The sequence below is a fragment of the Trichechus manatus genome, unplaced genomic scaffold (genome assembly GCF_000243295.1).
Source record: "Trichechus manatus latirostris isolate Lorelei unplaced genomic scaffold, TriManLat1.0 scaffold00035, whole genome shotgun sequence".
Taxonomy (NCBI): domain Eukaryota; kingdom Metazoa; phylum Chordata; class Mammalia; order Sirenia; family Trichechidae; genus Trichechus; species Trichechus manatus.
The window spans coordinates 9,780,565-9,796,185 of NW_004443971.1; the positions used below are offsets into that span (position 1 = coordinate 9,780,565).

General features: G+C 38.8%; 1 protein-coding gene across 1 annotated transcript in view; it reads left to right on the plus strand.

The window, feature by feature from the left end:
- Positions 1–12,223, plus strand: part of NUCKS1 (nuclear casein kinase and cyclin dependent kinase substrate 1) — a 29,531-nt gene extending 17,308 nt beyond the window's left edge. The window contains exons 2-7 of the mRNA XM_004375222.2: positions 217–266; positions 2,578–2,683; positions 5,593–5,648; positions 8,844–8,996; positions 9,996–10,145; positions 11,754–12,223. Coding sequence (XP_004375279.1) covers positions 217–266; positions 2,578–2,683; positions 5,593–5,648; positions 8,844–8,996; positions 9,996–10,145; positions 11,754–11,953 — 715 coding nt within the window. The 3' untranslated portion in view covers positions 11,954–12,223. The remainder of the gene's footprint in view (positions 1–216; positions 267–2,577; positions 2,684–5,592; positions 5,649–8,843; positions 8,997–9,995; positions 10,146–11,753) is intronic.
- The last annotated feature ends 3,398 nt before the right edge of the window (positions 12,224–15,621 follow it).

Consider the following 15,621-nt stretch of genomic DNA (forward strand, 5'->3'; position numbering starts at 1 on the left):
GCATCCTAAATGATTTTCTAGAAAATACACATTTCACTTTTACTGTCAGGTTAATCTCAGATGCCTGAAGAAGAATTTTGGCTGGGCTGGGAGTGGCTGTTGAGAAACTACTTTTCAGAGAGCTAGTTTGTTTATGAAATAGAAATCTGTGTTCCTGATATCTTAGAAGTCCAGCATTTTTATTACCTTGATTAATTAAAGTTTCTTTTTCAACAGAAATAGGAAGGTCGTTGATTATTCACAGTTTCAGGAATCTGATGATGCTGGTAAGTTTTGTGATTTCAATTAATTGTGAGTTGGACTGACTAGTGAGAGAATGTCCAGCTTATATAACTTTCTTAACAGTCATGCTTTTGGAATAAATTTTCATTTAAAATTTTATGTATGCAAATTGTATCAAGATCTATGTCAGCCAAAGCAAAAGTTGAACTTGCATGGATTAATTTTTCCTTGGTAAATCATTGAAAATAAATATTTGGATAATTTTTTCTTGCCTAGTTTCAGAGTCCAAAGTTTAAATGTCCATGATTTCTGATACAGTGTTTGTTACTTTAAAAGAACTCCTGCTGAAATCAAAGTAAAGTTATACCTTGTATTGGTGCCAGTTTAAGTTTTTGCATAATAAATCAGCCAAGGTGAGAGTCTGTTGTGTGAAACAACTTAGATTTGTGAACTAATTCATTACACAGTGAGTAGTGTATCTTAAAATCATAGCTGTAAAAGAATTCTTTGTGTTCTTAATCTCCTGATTATTTTTCAAACGCATTTACTTTTTTTTTTTCTTTTTTTTTTTTTACTTTCTTTTAAATCTAACTTTATAAAAATAATATGGGCTCTTTGGGAAGACTCAGAAAATGCAGAAAGACACAAAGAAGAGTAATATACAATCCTACCTCCCGGAAGTAATACTAACGTTTATTAAATGCTTGCTACCTGCCAGGAATTATTCTAAATCCTTGAGATAATTCATTTACTCCTTATAACAATCCTGTTATAATGGGATATATTATTATTTCTATTTTACAGGTAAGGAAACTGAGGCAGAGATATTACTCAAGGTTCCTTAGCCAGCAAATGGTCATTTTAACCTTTTTGTTATTAACTGCTAGCCTTTTATCTTTTTTCCTTTTAAAAATATAGCTGAGGTCTTACTATAGCCTTTTGTATCCCCTCACACACACACTTACAATATTTTTCTCATGTTATTAAAAATTGTTTGCAAAATTCCTGTTAATGGTTGTATAATATTCCACTGTAGAATTAAGTACCCAACCATTCCTTAATTGCTTAATATCCAGACTACATCCAGCTTCTTATCATTACATATAATGGTGCAGCAAACATTTTTTTTAAATATTCACTTCTTAGGGTAGGGTAATTTTCTTTAGTTTTATAGGGCTTTTGAAATTGGTGATAATTTTCCTCAAGTACCAGAGTACGCTATATTCAAGACTTTACTTGATAACAATGATTATGTTAGGGTTGTAGAATTGTGGGTTCTTTCTAAAATGTTTTAAATATAACCATATTACTCTAATAATTTTCAAATAATATGAGGATGTTGAAACATGGGAAATCTTTCATAAATTAAAAAAATACGATATAAAATGATAAGAGCTATTTGGAGGTCGATCCAGTCTTCACGTTCCCATTTCTCCATCCTCCTCGTTAGCTGCTCCTGTAGCACTCTCACTCTCTGACCCTAGCCACCTGGGGCTAGATCAGAGCTCACAAGTTAAATTTTGACACCATTCTTCAGACTGCCAAATAGGCAGATGCCAGCTGCAAGTTTGTAGGGTCCACACGACACCCCACCTTCTGATCTGCTGGCCACAAATTTGGGGCTTGTTTCCCACTAACCCTTTAGGATGCCAGCCACAAGCTCAGGGGTCCACACTGACACCCTTACTTTCTGACCTGCTGGTTCCTTCTGCCCCTCTGAGTTTGATAATCCACTGTAGCAACTCACAGAACTCAGGAGAGAGTATGCCGTCTGTTATAACCTAAAAGGATACAAACGAAGACATGCATAGGGCAAGGTCTGGGAGGGTTCCCAACACAGACCTTCCATGTCCCAGGGGTCACGCTGCTCTGCAGGGAGCAGATGTTCTCTTCAACCGCTGTATTCAGGACTTTGATCGACCAGTCCGGAATGATATGCTAACTTATGTCTCCTGAGGCTAGTCTTTGCTGGTCTGGCCAGCCTCCTTTTGCCAGCATAGATCGACGGGTATGGCCTGAAAGTCCCAGACCAAGGCACCCCAGTTACTCCAAGGGTCACTTCTCTGGAGCTAAGGACAAAAGCCACCTTACTTGGGGGTTGAACTAAGTCCTTTATCCCACAGATACATTAAAAATGTGTACATGAGGACTAGAGGGTCATGTGCAAAAATGGAAATAGTTAAGGTGGTGGGACTGGGGTGGAAAAGAATTTAAAAACAAAGAAAACTATTTGGGAAAACCTGCCCCTCTCACTGCCCAGGTAGCATGCAAGGTAATTATCTCATAAATAATGTAATTTTTACATGTAAAAATCATAATATAAAGTAAACTGAATTTGAAACATAATTTGTTTAGATGAAGATTATGGAAGAGATTCGGGTCCTCCAGCTAAGAAAATCCGGTCATCTCCCCGAGAAGCTAAAAATAAGAGACGATCTGGAAAGAATTCACAGGAAGACAGGTAAGAGACATTGTTTGTCTGTTTTGGTTACACTGTCGCCACTCGGGATGGGGGCAGTCTTTGATCTCTTCCTTGATGCAGTCTCCACATACTTTGGGGAAGTGCTTATTGCCCACATAGCATTGTTTTGCATATTTCATATGATCTCAGGCAGTGCTTCTGATCTAGAGGTACAGCCTCCTTAAGGTCCTGAGGCTTGCTTGGACTCAGCGGTGATTCCAAGGTAATCTCCAAGAATGCCTTTGCTGCTACTTTAAACCTCTGAACATAAACAGAAAGGTTAAGTTATTTAAATATGTAGTTTGTTACTTAATGTTAGTATTGACAGTTTTATGGTAGTGATAGCAAAGAGTAAATGGCCTGTCTTATTCAGTCACAGATCATTGGCAGAATCATAACTAAAGCTTGTAGACCCTAAATTGTATAGCCTGCTCAGTTTCTTTTTCCTTAGTTTTACAAACAAGTCGAGTCAAATTGTAATGCTAATTTTGCCTCATGGGACTAAGATACTGTAGCTTTTGCCTCTGCTCTTAAAGGGTGCACACACATAGACTGACATTCAGCGTAGTATAACTTTAAGACTTGGTGATGGTGGTGATGGTGATGATGATGATAGCCGCCATTTAAGAGTATTATGTGCCAGTCTCTAGTATGTGCCCTACATACATTATCATTTAATTCTAACAACACCTCTGTTAGGATAGGTAATACTAACTTACAGAGGTTCCGTGATTTAACCAAGGTTGTTCAGCAAATGGAGGAGGTTTTGAAACCATGTCTGTTGGATTCCAAAGTCCCTTTTTTACTGTTAGGCTGTAACTAAACCTGTTGCTGTCGAGTTGATTCCAACTCTTAGGGACCCGATAGGACAGAGTAGAACTGCTCCCCAGGGTTTCCAAGGAACTGCTGGTGGATTCAAACTGCTGACCTTTTGGTTAGCAGCCAAAGGCTTAACCACTGCGCCACCAGGGCCCCTGATTAGGCTATACTATTTCCAAATAATACTATAACGAATAAAAATTGAACTGTTCGAAGAACCGAAATAACATTTCTTACTAGTTCTTCCAAAGTATTTCCCTTGGAGCAGTATAATCAGTACAGTAACAGTATATCCCCAGGCAGAAGTCTTTCCATTCTAAGTTCACAGGGTGCTAAATTCTTAGAAATAATATTAAATACCTGCATTTACCTAGTGTTTTCTGTTTGTCTTTATCGCTAACCTCAAATGTTTTCTTTGCTGGAGAATTTCAGAAATGTACTTTTGAGGAAAAGTAAGATAAAATTATACTGTGGAAAAACACATCTTTTATTGCTTCATGGTACCATATTTTTTGCAAATAATGCATGTGTTACACAATTGTTGCCAGCTGTGCAACCCTCTCGTGTGTTATTTGCCTAAGTACCCTATGTGCATTATATGTGTGCATGCATTATTTTCAGAAAATACGGTGTATCTTTCTTGTCTTTCATTACAATATTCATTTATTATATTTCTCCTAGGAATGAGCTTCTTTGTGGCCTGTTAAAATGTTTCATCAGTGTAATTTCATCTAGCCTAAATTTTTTCTTGTTGCAGTCATTTGGTTTTATTATTCTCTCATAAGTGTGAGTGATTGTCATAAATACAGGTTTTGTTGTCATTTGTATTGAGTGCCTTAGATGTTTTTATCCCCTCAGACTAGTGCTGTATTGATTTTTCTGCTTGCCTCCACCTAAAAGTTTGGCCGTTACTTAACTTTACTGTAATGGGGTTCAAGGATTTACCCAATTAATGTCTGTAAACTCAATAATAAGAGAACTATATAAAATAATATAGTTCTTAGTCATTGTGATAGACTTTTGAATTAAATGCTTATTTTGCACAACAACAGTTACAACATTTATATAGCACGGTCATGGTTTCAGAATTATAAAGTGTCTTGGACTCATTTCTTAGTAAAGAAATACGTTTGGTTTTTCTCATTGCTTAGGAATCTTGGGTTCAGTAGTTTGTCATTTGAGTGTTGTCTACATTATGGGAAATACTAAAAGGGATTTATTTATAAGACCTGCTGTTTGAAAAGGAAAAGCAGCTGTGAATGCAGTGTTTATGTATGAAGTCTCTTTTTTGTTTATCAAAATTCTTGTGGAATCATAAAATTTTAACACTGAAGAACATTAGAACCTGGATTCCTGAGTTGAGATTTTGAAGGACATAAAATTTGTATCTTTGTGACTCAAACAGTTGTTATAAAAAAATTCACTGAAACTTTAAAACCTCTTGTTTACTTCGCAGAGTGATCTTGAGCTCACTTTTATTTTCTCCATGGTACAGAGCAAATATGTGTTGATGTTTCTGATGCTTGGAAATGGTTGGAAGCAAGAAATACTAGGAAATAATTACTTAATAGATTTATGTTCATTTCACTTTAGATAAATTTTTCTGAATATTGACAGTTACATAACTGAATTCCACTTCCCTTAAATTATTGTATTTTAGATTTTTTTTTTTGTATCTGTCCTTCGGAGAGGTAGCCCCATTTATTTGCCCAATTTACCACTATCAACATATTCACTTTATGTAATTTATTCTTTATATTTTAATGCTATGTCTGTGTCCACAGAGAATATCTTTTCTTACTAAATATTCTTGTGAACCAAGCCTTAGCCATAGGTGAGAGATTTTCAGCCTTTGTTGACAGGCTTTCTTTTTGTCTTCTGGGTCGTTGGAAGCAGTGTTTTCTAAAACAGATAAAATTGTGCTTATTCCAAGGTAGGGAAATAATGGAAATGATTTCACTCCTCAGCATCTGCTTGAACATTTAATATAGAAAAGAGGTATTCTTCAGTGTTCTCAGGTCAGTTCCAGAGATCTGTGTTCACTTAGACTTTGATCTAAGACTTTAAGCATTTGCTTTTCCCCCTTGCAGTGAGGATTCAGAAGAGAAAGATGTGAAGACCAAGAAGGATGACTCTCACTCAGCAGGTAGTCAACTATTTTAATGTAGTAGGTGTAATTCTATTCATATATTTATTCATTAGACATTTTAATAAGCAGGTTTTATATACCAAGTGCTGTTAGAAATACTGAGATTACAAAGATATCCCCATCTTGAAAGAGCTCGCAGTGATTCTTATTCCTGATGGCTATTAGCTTCATCTGTGAAACTTTTTTTTTTTTTTTTATTGTACTTTAGGTGAAGGTTTACAGAACGAATAGTTGCCCATTAAACAGTCAGTACACATTGTTTTATGACATTGGTTAACAACCCACAACATGTCAACAGTCGACCTTGGAGGACCCGTGTTTTTTTTTGTTTTTTGTGGGGGGGGTTTTGGTGAAAATATGCATAGCCAAAGGTACACCATTTCAAAAATTTCTACATGTGCAATTCCGTGACATCGATTACCTTCTTCCAGTTGTGCTGCTATTCTCACTTTAGATGAAGGTTTACAGAACAAAATAGTTTCTCATTAAACAGTTAGTACACGTATAACAATGGTTAACAACCCTACTACGTGTCAACACTGTCCTTAGTCAGCCTTGGGTTCCCCATCACCAGCTGTCCTGTCCCCTCCTGCCTTCTAGTCCTTGTCCCTGGACTGCTGTGCCTCATTAGTCCCATTTTGTTTTATGGAGCTGTTCAGTTCCCGGCTGAACCTCAGGAGTGACTTCACCACTGAGCTGGGTGTCCGGGGGTCATACTCTTGGGGTTTCTCCAGTCTCTGTCAGGCCAGTAAATCTGGTCCTTTTTTGTGTGTTAGAATTTTGTTCTACATCCTTCTCCAGCTCTGATCTGTGAAGCTTTTTAAAAATATGTATCCTGCTCCAGAATTTCCAATTCAGTAGTCTAGGTGGGACTTGGGGGCTTTGTTTTTTAAAAGGTTCTACAGATTATTCTGATGGATAGTCAAGATTGAAGACCACTAACATGAACGAATAAAAGATATCAAGCTAAATAGAATCAAAGGAATATATATTAGTTGTTGTATACCTTGAGTCGATTCTGACTCGTAGAGACCCTATAGGACAGAATAGAACTGCCCCATTAGGTTTTCTAGGCTGAAATCTTTACATACCAGCAGACTGCCAGGAGCTGCTGGTGGGTTTGAACCATTGACCTTTGTTGGTTAATAGCTGAGTGCCTAGCCATTGCATCACCGGGGCTCCTTAGAAATACATACAAGTAAAATAGAGGTATGAAAAAGAGGGAGTAATGGACTCTGGGTTGAAAAGCAAACAGGTTAGTTTCAACCTCACTGTTTGACCTGGGAAGTAGCCCTTTGAGACAGTGACCACAGAGAAAGCTTTTTTGGTAAGAATTTTAACTTAAAAGAATGACTATAAATTAGTGAGAATCCTCATGACCAAATAAAAGTGTTAAATTCTGATTATTTACTGTTGGTGTCTATTTTTAAATTTACCTCTTCTTAGAATTGAGAGTTTATTCCCTACTGCTCCCAGCCACTTAAGGTTTTGGTTTGGTTTTTAGTGTGTGTGTTTTAGGTGAAAGTTTCAAGCGCAAATTAGTTTCTCATTCAAACATTTATATACAGATTGTTTTGTGACATTGGTTACAATCCCAGCCACTTAAGTTTTGACCTCCATTCTCTTGCTGCTGTTGCCTTTTGGATCACCTTTCAGACGAGACGGCTGTTTACCTAATATGTAAAGGATAGACAAGCTTCCTCTAAATTGATTCCACTGAACTATTTTGCGTTCCTTCCTACTCAAGTCTGCTTATGGCTGCCTAAGTTGAAAATAAATATATTAACCTGTTACGCTCTCTAGTGATCTTGTGATAATAGGATACACATTTTTATTCATCTGCCTTGTGGGCCCTAATTTGAAACTCTTACATGTATTAGTTTATTGAGCACTACTAGGTGAGTTTAGTTTGGGGTCTGCCAAGGTCGGCTTCATTCCCTGCGTCTGTTTCTAGATGAGGTATTTGGCAGTGAAAGTGATGACTTGAGAACTGACCATGATAAGCATTTCCAGCAGAGTAACAGCTAAAACCTTAACCTTAAGGGAGGCTCAAAGTCCAGGAAAAGGGCTGTAGGTAGAAACTAATACAAATACACCTGGATCTAGAGTCAGTAAGCCAGTCGCTTGCCCTTTAATCAGATTCACTCACAAACATGACTGTGCTGATGTTTTTTTAATTAATAGGCTGTACTCTGAAAGTAAATTTTTTTTCTAACTATTTATTTTTAACTTTTTTTTTTTTTAATTGTACTTCAGGTGAAGGTTCACAGAACAAATAGTTTCTCATTAAACAGTAGTACACATATTGTTTTATGACATTGGTTAACAACCCCACGACATGTCAGCCCTCTCCCTTCTTGACCTTTTTTTTTTGGTGAAAATATACATAGCCAAAGATACACCATTTCAAAAATTTCTGCATGCACAGTTCAGTGACATCGATTACATTTTTCCAGTTGTGCTGCTATTCTCACTTTAGATGAAAGTTTACAGAACAGAATAGTTTCTCATTAAACAGTACACATGTTGCCCTGTGACAATGGTTAACAACCTCACAACACATCAACACTGTCCTTACTCAACGTTGGGTTCCCTATCACCAGCTTTTCTTGTCCCTGGACTGCTGTGCCTCATTAGTCTCGTTTTGTTTTATGGGGCTGTCCAATCCCTGGCTGAACAGTGAACCTCAGAAGTGACTTCACCACTGAGCTAAAAGGGGGTCTGGGGGCCATACTCTTGGAGTTTCTTCAGTCTGTCAGGCCAGTAAACTGGTCTTTCTTTTGTGTGTTAGAATTTTGTTCTACATCCTTCTCCAGCTCTGTCCAGAACCCTCTGTTGTGATCCAGGTCAGAGCAGTCAGTGGTGGTAGCCAGGCACCATCTAGCTGTACTGGACTCAGTCTGGTGGAGGCCTTGGTGGCTGTGGTCCATTAGTCCTTGAAAGTAAATTTTTTAAATAAACTTGTACAAAGGTCTTCTAGCTAATTGGTTTAAATATGTGGTTTAAAGATTTATCTCAGTCCTCTGAATCGAAATGACCACACCTCATTCATTGTAAAAGATAGAATTTACCCTTTTGAATGAAATAAAACTGCAGGTTATGTTCTGTGCTGGCCATTATGTGTTGGGTTTTCCACTCCGCTATCAAACACAGAACTCTGATCATTGCGTCATGATGACTTTGATGTTGCAGAGGATAGTGAAGATGAAAAAGAAGATCATAAAAATGTGCGCCAGCAGCGGCAGGCAGCATCTAAAGCGGCTTCTAAGCAGAGAGAGATGCTCATGGAGGACGTGGGCAGTGAGGAAGAACAAGAGGAGGAGGACGAGGCACCATTCCAGGAAAGTACGTGACATTGGCTTGTGTACTTTGGTTGTGATTGTAGTCTCTGGCCTTGATCACTTTAATATTTTTTAGGGTGTGAAGTAGTTACTTCCAATTAGAAGAGGTGACTGTTTCGAGAACCAGTAATATGTTAAAATATTTAAGAGGTTCCAAGATTCTTATGATTACTACCATTGTTAACGGTTGTACTGTTTATTCAGTGATTGGCGCATCATTTGTACTCAAATATTGAATGAACACTTTTTAGGGTAACAGTTACATGTATGGGTGTTACGTGATTTCAATTTGTATTTTGGCCTGGAGGGGAGGGGGTGTAGACCTCTCCCCCTTTCCCTAAAAAAATGTTAACAGAGTTCAGTTGTTTCACAGGTTACTGAGGGTAGTTAGATTACGTATTTTTGTTTTGTGTGTAGTTTTCTTTGGCATTTGTTCATAGTTGCACCCAAAACACCAGGTCTGTTCAGTTTTGTTTCCTGGTCTCAGCAGTGCTACATGGGAATGTTGGAACTACCAAAGGTTATTGGGTGGTTCTGTTTTTGTTCAGATACCCCTTTCTCAAGCCCGTTGCCATTGAGTCTGTTCCAACTCAGGGACCCTATAGGACAGAGTAGAACTGCCCCACAGGATTTCCAAGGTTGTGTTCTTTACAGAAGCAGACTGCCACGTCTTTCTCCCGCAGGGCGCCTGGTGGATTCACATTGCCAGCCTTTCGGTTAGAAGCCGGGCGTTTAACCACTGTGCCACCAGGGCTCCTTACCCCTTCCTGTTTTTCACCTGCTCTTCAGCTAAGTCATTTAACCCTCACGTGAGGTGAATGCTAGACCACCTTTATAGGTGGAGCCAGTGACAGCTCCAACCAAACTGGTAGTGCAGCTGCAAGTAGAATCTAAGAGCGTTTGATCCCCAAATCAGTCCTTTAGTCGTTCTTAACACTCTTTCCCTTTGTTCCCGTGGAAGAATGTACACTTTAAGTTGGATGTTAAACTTCTTTCTCCTTAGAAGATTCCGGCAGTGATGAAGATTTCCTAATGGAGGATGATGATGACAGTGACTACGGCAGTTCAAAAAAGAAAAACAAAAAGATGGTTAAGAAGTCCAAACCTGAGAGAAAAGAAAAGAAAATGCCCAAACCCAGGCTAAAGGCAACAGGTGAGTTCTGAAGAAGTGAAATGAAAATGCTGCTTTAAAAGATTTCAAGAACCAGTAAAACTTTCTCTACAGAAATTCTTTATTATATCTTGACATTTGCCAGATGCTTAGCAGGAATACAAGACTTCTAGGAGTCTGGTGGGCTTCACACTGTTATTAAACTGCTGCCATATGTACGCAAGATTTGGGAATGACCTGTTTGTGTCAGGCGTCGTGGTAGAAACACTATGGCAGCATAGCTATTAATGCCCTTTTGTCCCACCAGTATCATAGGCTCAAACTCCAGCAGCTAGTGAATACTTGAAAATTTGAAAATTTCACAAACCTACATGAATACAACATTTAAGTTGTGTGTTCTGACTCCCACCCCTGTACTATCAGAATGAAACCACCCTTGACATGGGTTCATTTTCTCTGCACCCTTGTGATTTCTGCCAGATACTCTCCTCGTCAGAACTAATTTGTAATTAAATCACAAGGCTGGATTTGTATTTTGTACATAGAGATTTATTCAGGCTAATCGAACTAGTGATTTTTAAACCTTTTGCTTATCACTTCTTACTCTTGGGAATGATGGAAGTATCAAACGTTATTCTAAACAACTTCTTTCATAAATACTTGGTCTCACGAGGCACTAAGGATGATGTGCAGTTTCTGTAGCCTCGTGTGTCTCTGTTATAAGCATTAAACCAGTTGCCATCAAGTCAGTTCCAACTCATGGCAACTGTCTTAGACATCCAGTGCTGCTATAACAGAAATACCACAAGTGGATGGACTTAATGAGGAGAAGTTTATTTCCTTACAGTAAAGTAGGCTAAAAGTCCAAATTCAGGGTGTCAGCTCCAGGGGAAGGCTTTCTCTCTCTCGGCCTCCTCATCAGTGTTCCCCCAGACTGGGAGCTTCTTGGCACAGGGACCCCGGTCCAGAGGACGCACTCTGCTCGGTACTGCTTTCTTGATGGTATGAGGTCCCCCTGTCTCACTGCTCACTTCTGTCTTTTATATCTCAAGAGATTGCCTCAGGACACAATCCAGTCTTGTAGATCAGGTCCTGCCTCACTAACACAACCGCCACCTGTCCTCCCTCATTAACATCATAGAGGCAGGTTTACAGCATGCATACAGGAAAATGACACAGTACCACGAATCATGGCCTAGCCAAATTGATACACACATTTTTTGGGAGACATAATTCAAACCATGACAGCAGCCCTATGTGTGTCAGAGTAAAACTACTTCATAGGGTTTTCGTGGCTGATTTTTTCAAAAGTAGATCACTAGGCCTTTCTTCCAAGGAGTCTCTGGGTGGGCTCCAGCCTCCAGCCTTTCAGTTAGCAGTCACATGCATTAACCATGTAACTTGCACCGTCCAGGGACTTTCATTTTAAGCATTATTGCTAATATAACATCACAATATTGGAAAAAATGATTGGAAACCACTACAGCGTATTGGAATAGTTTATCATGTACCTTGGTGCCCACTTTGGTTTTTAGTAAGTTGGAGTTTTGTCTTTATAGATTTTATTCTTACAGGTTGTTTTATAGCTGATTTTTATTAAAGACAATGTTTTCCCTTCCCTTTCTCAAATTAGTATTTTTCTTCTTTCAGTGACGCCAAGTCCAGTGAAAGGCAAAGGGAAAGTGGGTCGTCCCACAGCTTCAAAAGCATCAAAGGAAAAGACTCCTTCCCCCAAAGAAGACCACGAGGAACCGGCAAGCCCTCCGGAAAAGAAAGCATCTGCCAGCCCTCCACCGGAAAAATCTGGGGATGAAGGGTCTGAAGATGAAGCCCAGTCAGGGGAGGATTAAAAGTGATGATGGTTTGGGGAGAGATTTTATTAAAAAAGAAAGAAAGAAAAAGAAAAAAAGAGAACCTGCTTAAGATAGAACGTGGTTTTGGCTATGGCTTGACTCATGGGCTTTGAATGCTTTTTTCCATTTGTTGAAAATAACATTTTCTCTTCTTTTTTTTTTTTTTTTAAGAAAACCATTGTATGTTTAAGTTACCTTTTTGTATGTTGGTCTTCTCTTTGCCGCCACCCCCCATCCCCAATGAAAGCCATGTCAAATTAATCACTGGATTGACTGCTTCATCTTTGTATTTTAATGGAAGGTATACCACAGCTGTAAAGCAGTAAGATTTGAGATGAACACTATAAAAATCTTGCTTTTTGCTAAATGATAGCAAGTTGAACAGTAATCAAAAAATGTAGAGGAGTTTCAGTTAAAAATGATTGCTTCTTTCCCTACCTGTACTTTTCAAAAAATCAATTGTCATCTAATATGAGCTTTTATTATCTATATACACGCTTATCGATGTCTGTAAAAAAAAATCATGACTTTAAACTTCCACTGATGAGGCAGGTAGGAGATAAAGATGAATTCTGACTTGCTACTAAAAGTATTCATATTTTTTATCTTGCGGGGGAGGGTATGGGGAATGGGGTTACCTGATCTTTTTTGAGGGTGTGGGTTTTTTTTTTTCATTATTTGTTATCTCAAAGAGACTCAGAGCCAGTGATCCTTTATCCTGCTACAGTCTTTAAGAAGTTTTAAAAAAAAAAAAAAAAAAAAAAGCAGGGGCCACCAAAACTGAAATCACTCTTGATTTCAGATCTCATTCTCTAATGGTTCATGTTTTTAAAATATATGTGTATCTATTCTGTTTCTTGTATAAAATTTTACCAAGGATTCCCCCTCCCCGCCCCCCCCCAAAAAAACGCTAGAATTTAAATGGCAAGATCAGTCTATATTTCACAGTGAATTTCTTCTCAAATTGGCAGTGTTATCTAGGTTTTAAGTAAATAAAGTACCAGTTAATGTGAAACTCAATCACAGAGAGTTGAGCTTTTTTCTTTATGAGAACAGAGAATTGATATTCTTGTATGCCATAAATGTGCATTCAGATCCCATGACCCATGCTATTTTTGAAGATAGAATGTTTTCCTTTCCGTGCCCCGTTTTTCCATTTCTTTATAGAAATGTGGTATAGAATGTATCTCTCAGCTTCCTGCCACTACATAGGGACGCCACTGCACACTCCACCCCAAAGTCTACCAGCTCTATTGTAAGATGCTATTGTTCCTATCTCTATTCTTGATTTTCTTCACATCCCTTCCTGGGCGGGAGTGTGGTGATGCGACTCCCACGCTACGCAGTTTGCTCTTGTTGTTTTACTTGGTCCCCTGCTCATGTTGCTTGAAGCAGGTGTTTGGGGCTCAGCAGGGCTGGGGAGACCATGCGTTCAGGAATCCCATGTGCAGTTGATAATGAACTTTTTACATGTCTTAGGGAAGCAGTCACGAGATAGATCTGTAGGTTTGAAATTGTGAAATTAAACCTCTGTCTTTCACCTGCCTTTTTGTCTGGATTTCCTTCCTCAGTATCCTGCTTTTGCAGTTTTCTTTCTGTCTTTTGTTATAGCATATTTGTGTCTCAGACAAAGTGGCTTTCTTGCAGTTTTTCCTAAGACAAAAGGTTATGCAAGGAACTTTTTACTCTGGTATTTTTAAAACACCCAGTGGCTGAGAGTCATTTCACTATTGCACTGTGTGTGTTTAAGAATGAGTTTGGAGTTTTCAGTACAAGGCCAAAAATGCAAGACTTGAACGTAAGCAAGGGTTGGATTATCTTTCATGATGGATAAATTTATTATTGCTAACTTTATAACGAGGATGTTAAAAATGATTTGCTTTAATGGGTTCGTTCAAGTATCCATTTTTAACATGAAAGTTTGTGTTCGTTTAGTAAAAGACCCATCAGTGTTGCCACCACGTGCCTGTGTTTTTAGGGGTTTGTAACTAAGTCTTACATTCCTAGAACGTTGGAGCTTTTCTCAGATTGTTTCCTGAAGTTGTTTTTTAAAACTTCAACCTCGATACTTCGTGTAACACAAGTTCTCTTCAGTATACTAATCTGCACTAACATCTCTGCTGTGATAGACACACGTACTTTAGATGTAATCATGTCTTGATCATGTCTGCTAGGTTACTTACGTGCGTTCGGTTGGGCTTTCTTTGTTTGGGGTCCCTTTTAAAAAAAAAATTCACTAGATTGAAAATGTATTATATATTTCTCATAGACTGGACAAAAGGATCTGTGTCCCCAAGTGGGGCAGGCTCTGAATGACTTGTTTCCCCCACTTTTTGTTGATGGCTTAAAATACTTTAGTCTTCCCCTGAAATCATTGCATGCAAATAGGAGGACAGTTGGTGGTAACTCAACTGGAAACAGGTGCTCAATAGTCAGGACTGGTGGTGATGTCAGTACGCATTACAGACGAAGCTGATAAGGACTGGCCATTGGCACCCCCCTTGACCACACTTCCTTTTTCTTTCTAGTGTGCCTATGGTGAAATGGCAATAGCATTCACTGTCGTATTTTGCAGTGCTCAGGAAATGGGACCTGGACTGAAGGTGCTTGTTTGTGTTATCTGAATTCTCTGTGTTAGCTCTGTTAGGTTTACTTCTATAGCAGATTTGTCAGCTATGCCGACTGACACTACGTTCAGTTCTAGGACACCCCTTAGCCAGCTTCCCTCAACACCCAGTTTCCCTCAGCGTGCTACAAGTGGGTGGCCTCTTATCTTATTAAGTGGATCTGTGTTTTGCTGCTGCTCTAGCTCTCCCCTCCGCAGATTGGAATCAGTGGTGTGGGCCCAAGGGGTAGTAAATTTTCATTTTAGAAATGTAGATTGTCCTGCCTTCTAAAACATCTCCCCCTTTCATAGCTTCACTCCATATTGATCCCATAAAGGAAAACTAATAGTTGTTTCCTCCTTTAGGGAGGTGATGAGTGAAAATCTTTTAATAGTGTAGTTGATTTCCCGTGAAGATTTGATAAATTGATTTTTTCAGAATAACTTCTAAATGCCCCAGGTTCAATCCTCAGTTGAATACTTAGTTTGGCATGGTTTTGATAGCATTTTCTTACAGATTACTAATCAGCAGTGGAATTTGAGGTTATAATCCAATAAGGATTTTTGATAGTCCTGTTGACATAGCTGAACTGAACTTGAGACATATTTTTTTTACGGTTGTTTTTTTTCTGTGAGCGTTCAAGTAACAAGTGGATTTTAGAGTTTAGGATACGCCTGAGAGTGTTAGGAAGACAAGAGCAGAACTTAATACCAGGAGTAACGGGGAAAGGTAACGTGGCCTTTGCTGCTGTGGTGGAGAATGAGCGCAGCTGTGAACAGTTCTTTCTGAGCCTGCGTCTCTGTAGCTGCACTGAGAAGGAAAAGCTGTCACCTTGGGAGTTTGGAAACGGAAGAAACCTAGGCTCTGGTCTTTATGACGTTCAGTCCGAGATACTGAGACTGAGTGATACACATTTTCTGCTGAGTGGTGGGGAAAATAAAACAAGCTGGTTGCTCTTGAGTGTAGAAAGTTGTCCTTTTCTCTGTGGATGAAGCTGGGTTTACTTGAAAACAGGGAGGTAATTTATTGTTTGAATATTGGGACACCAAGCTATCTATA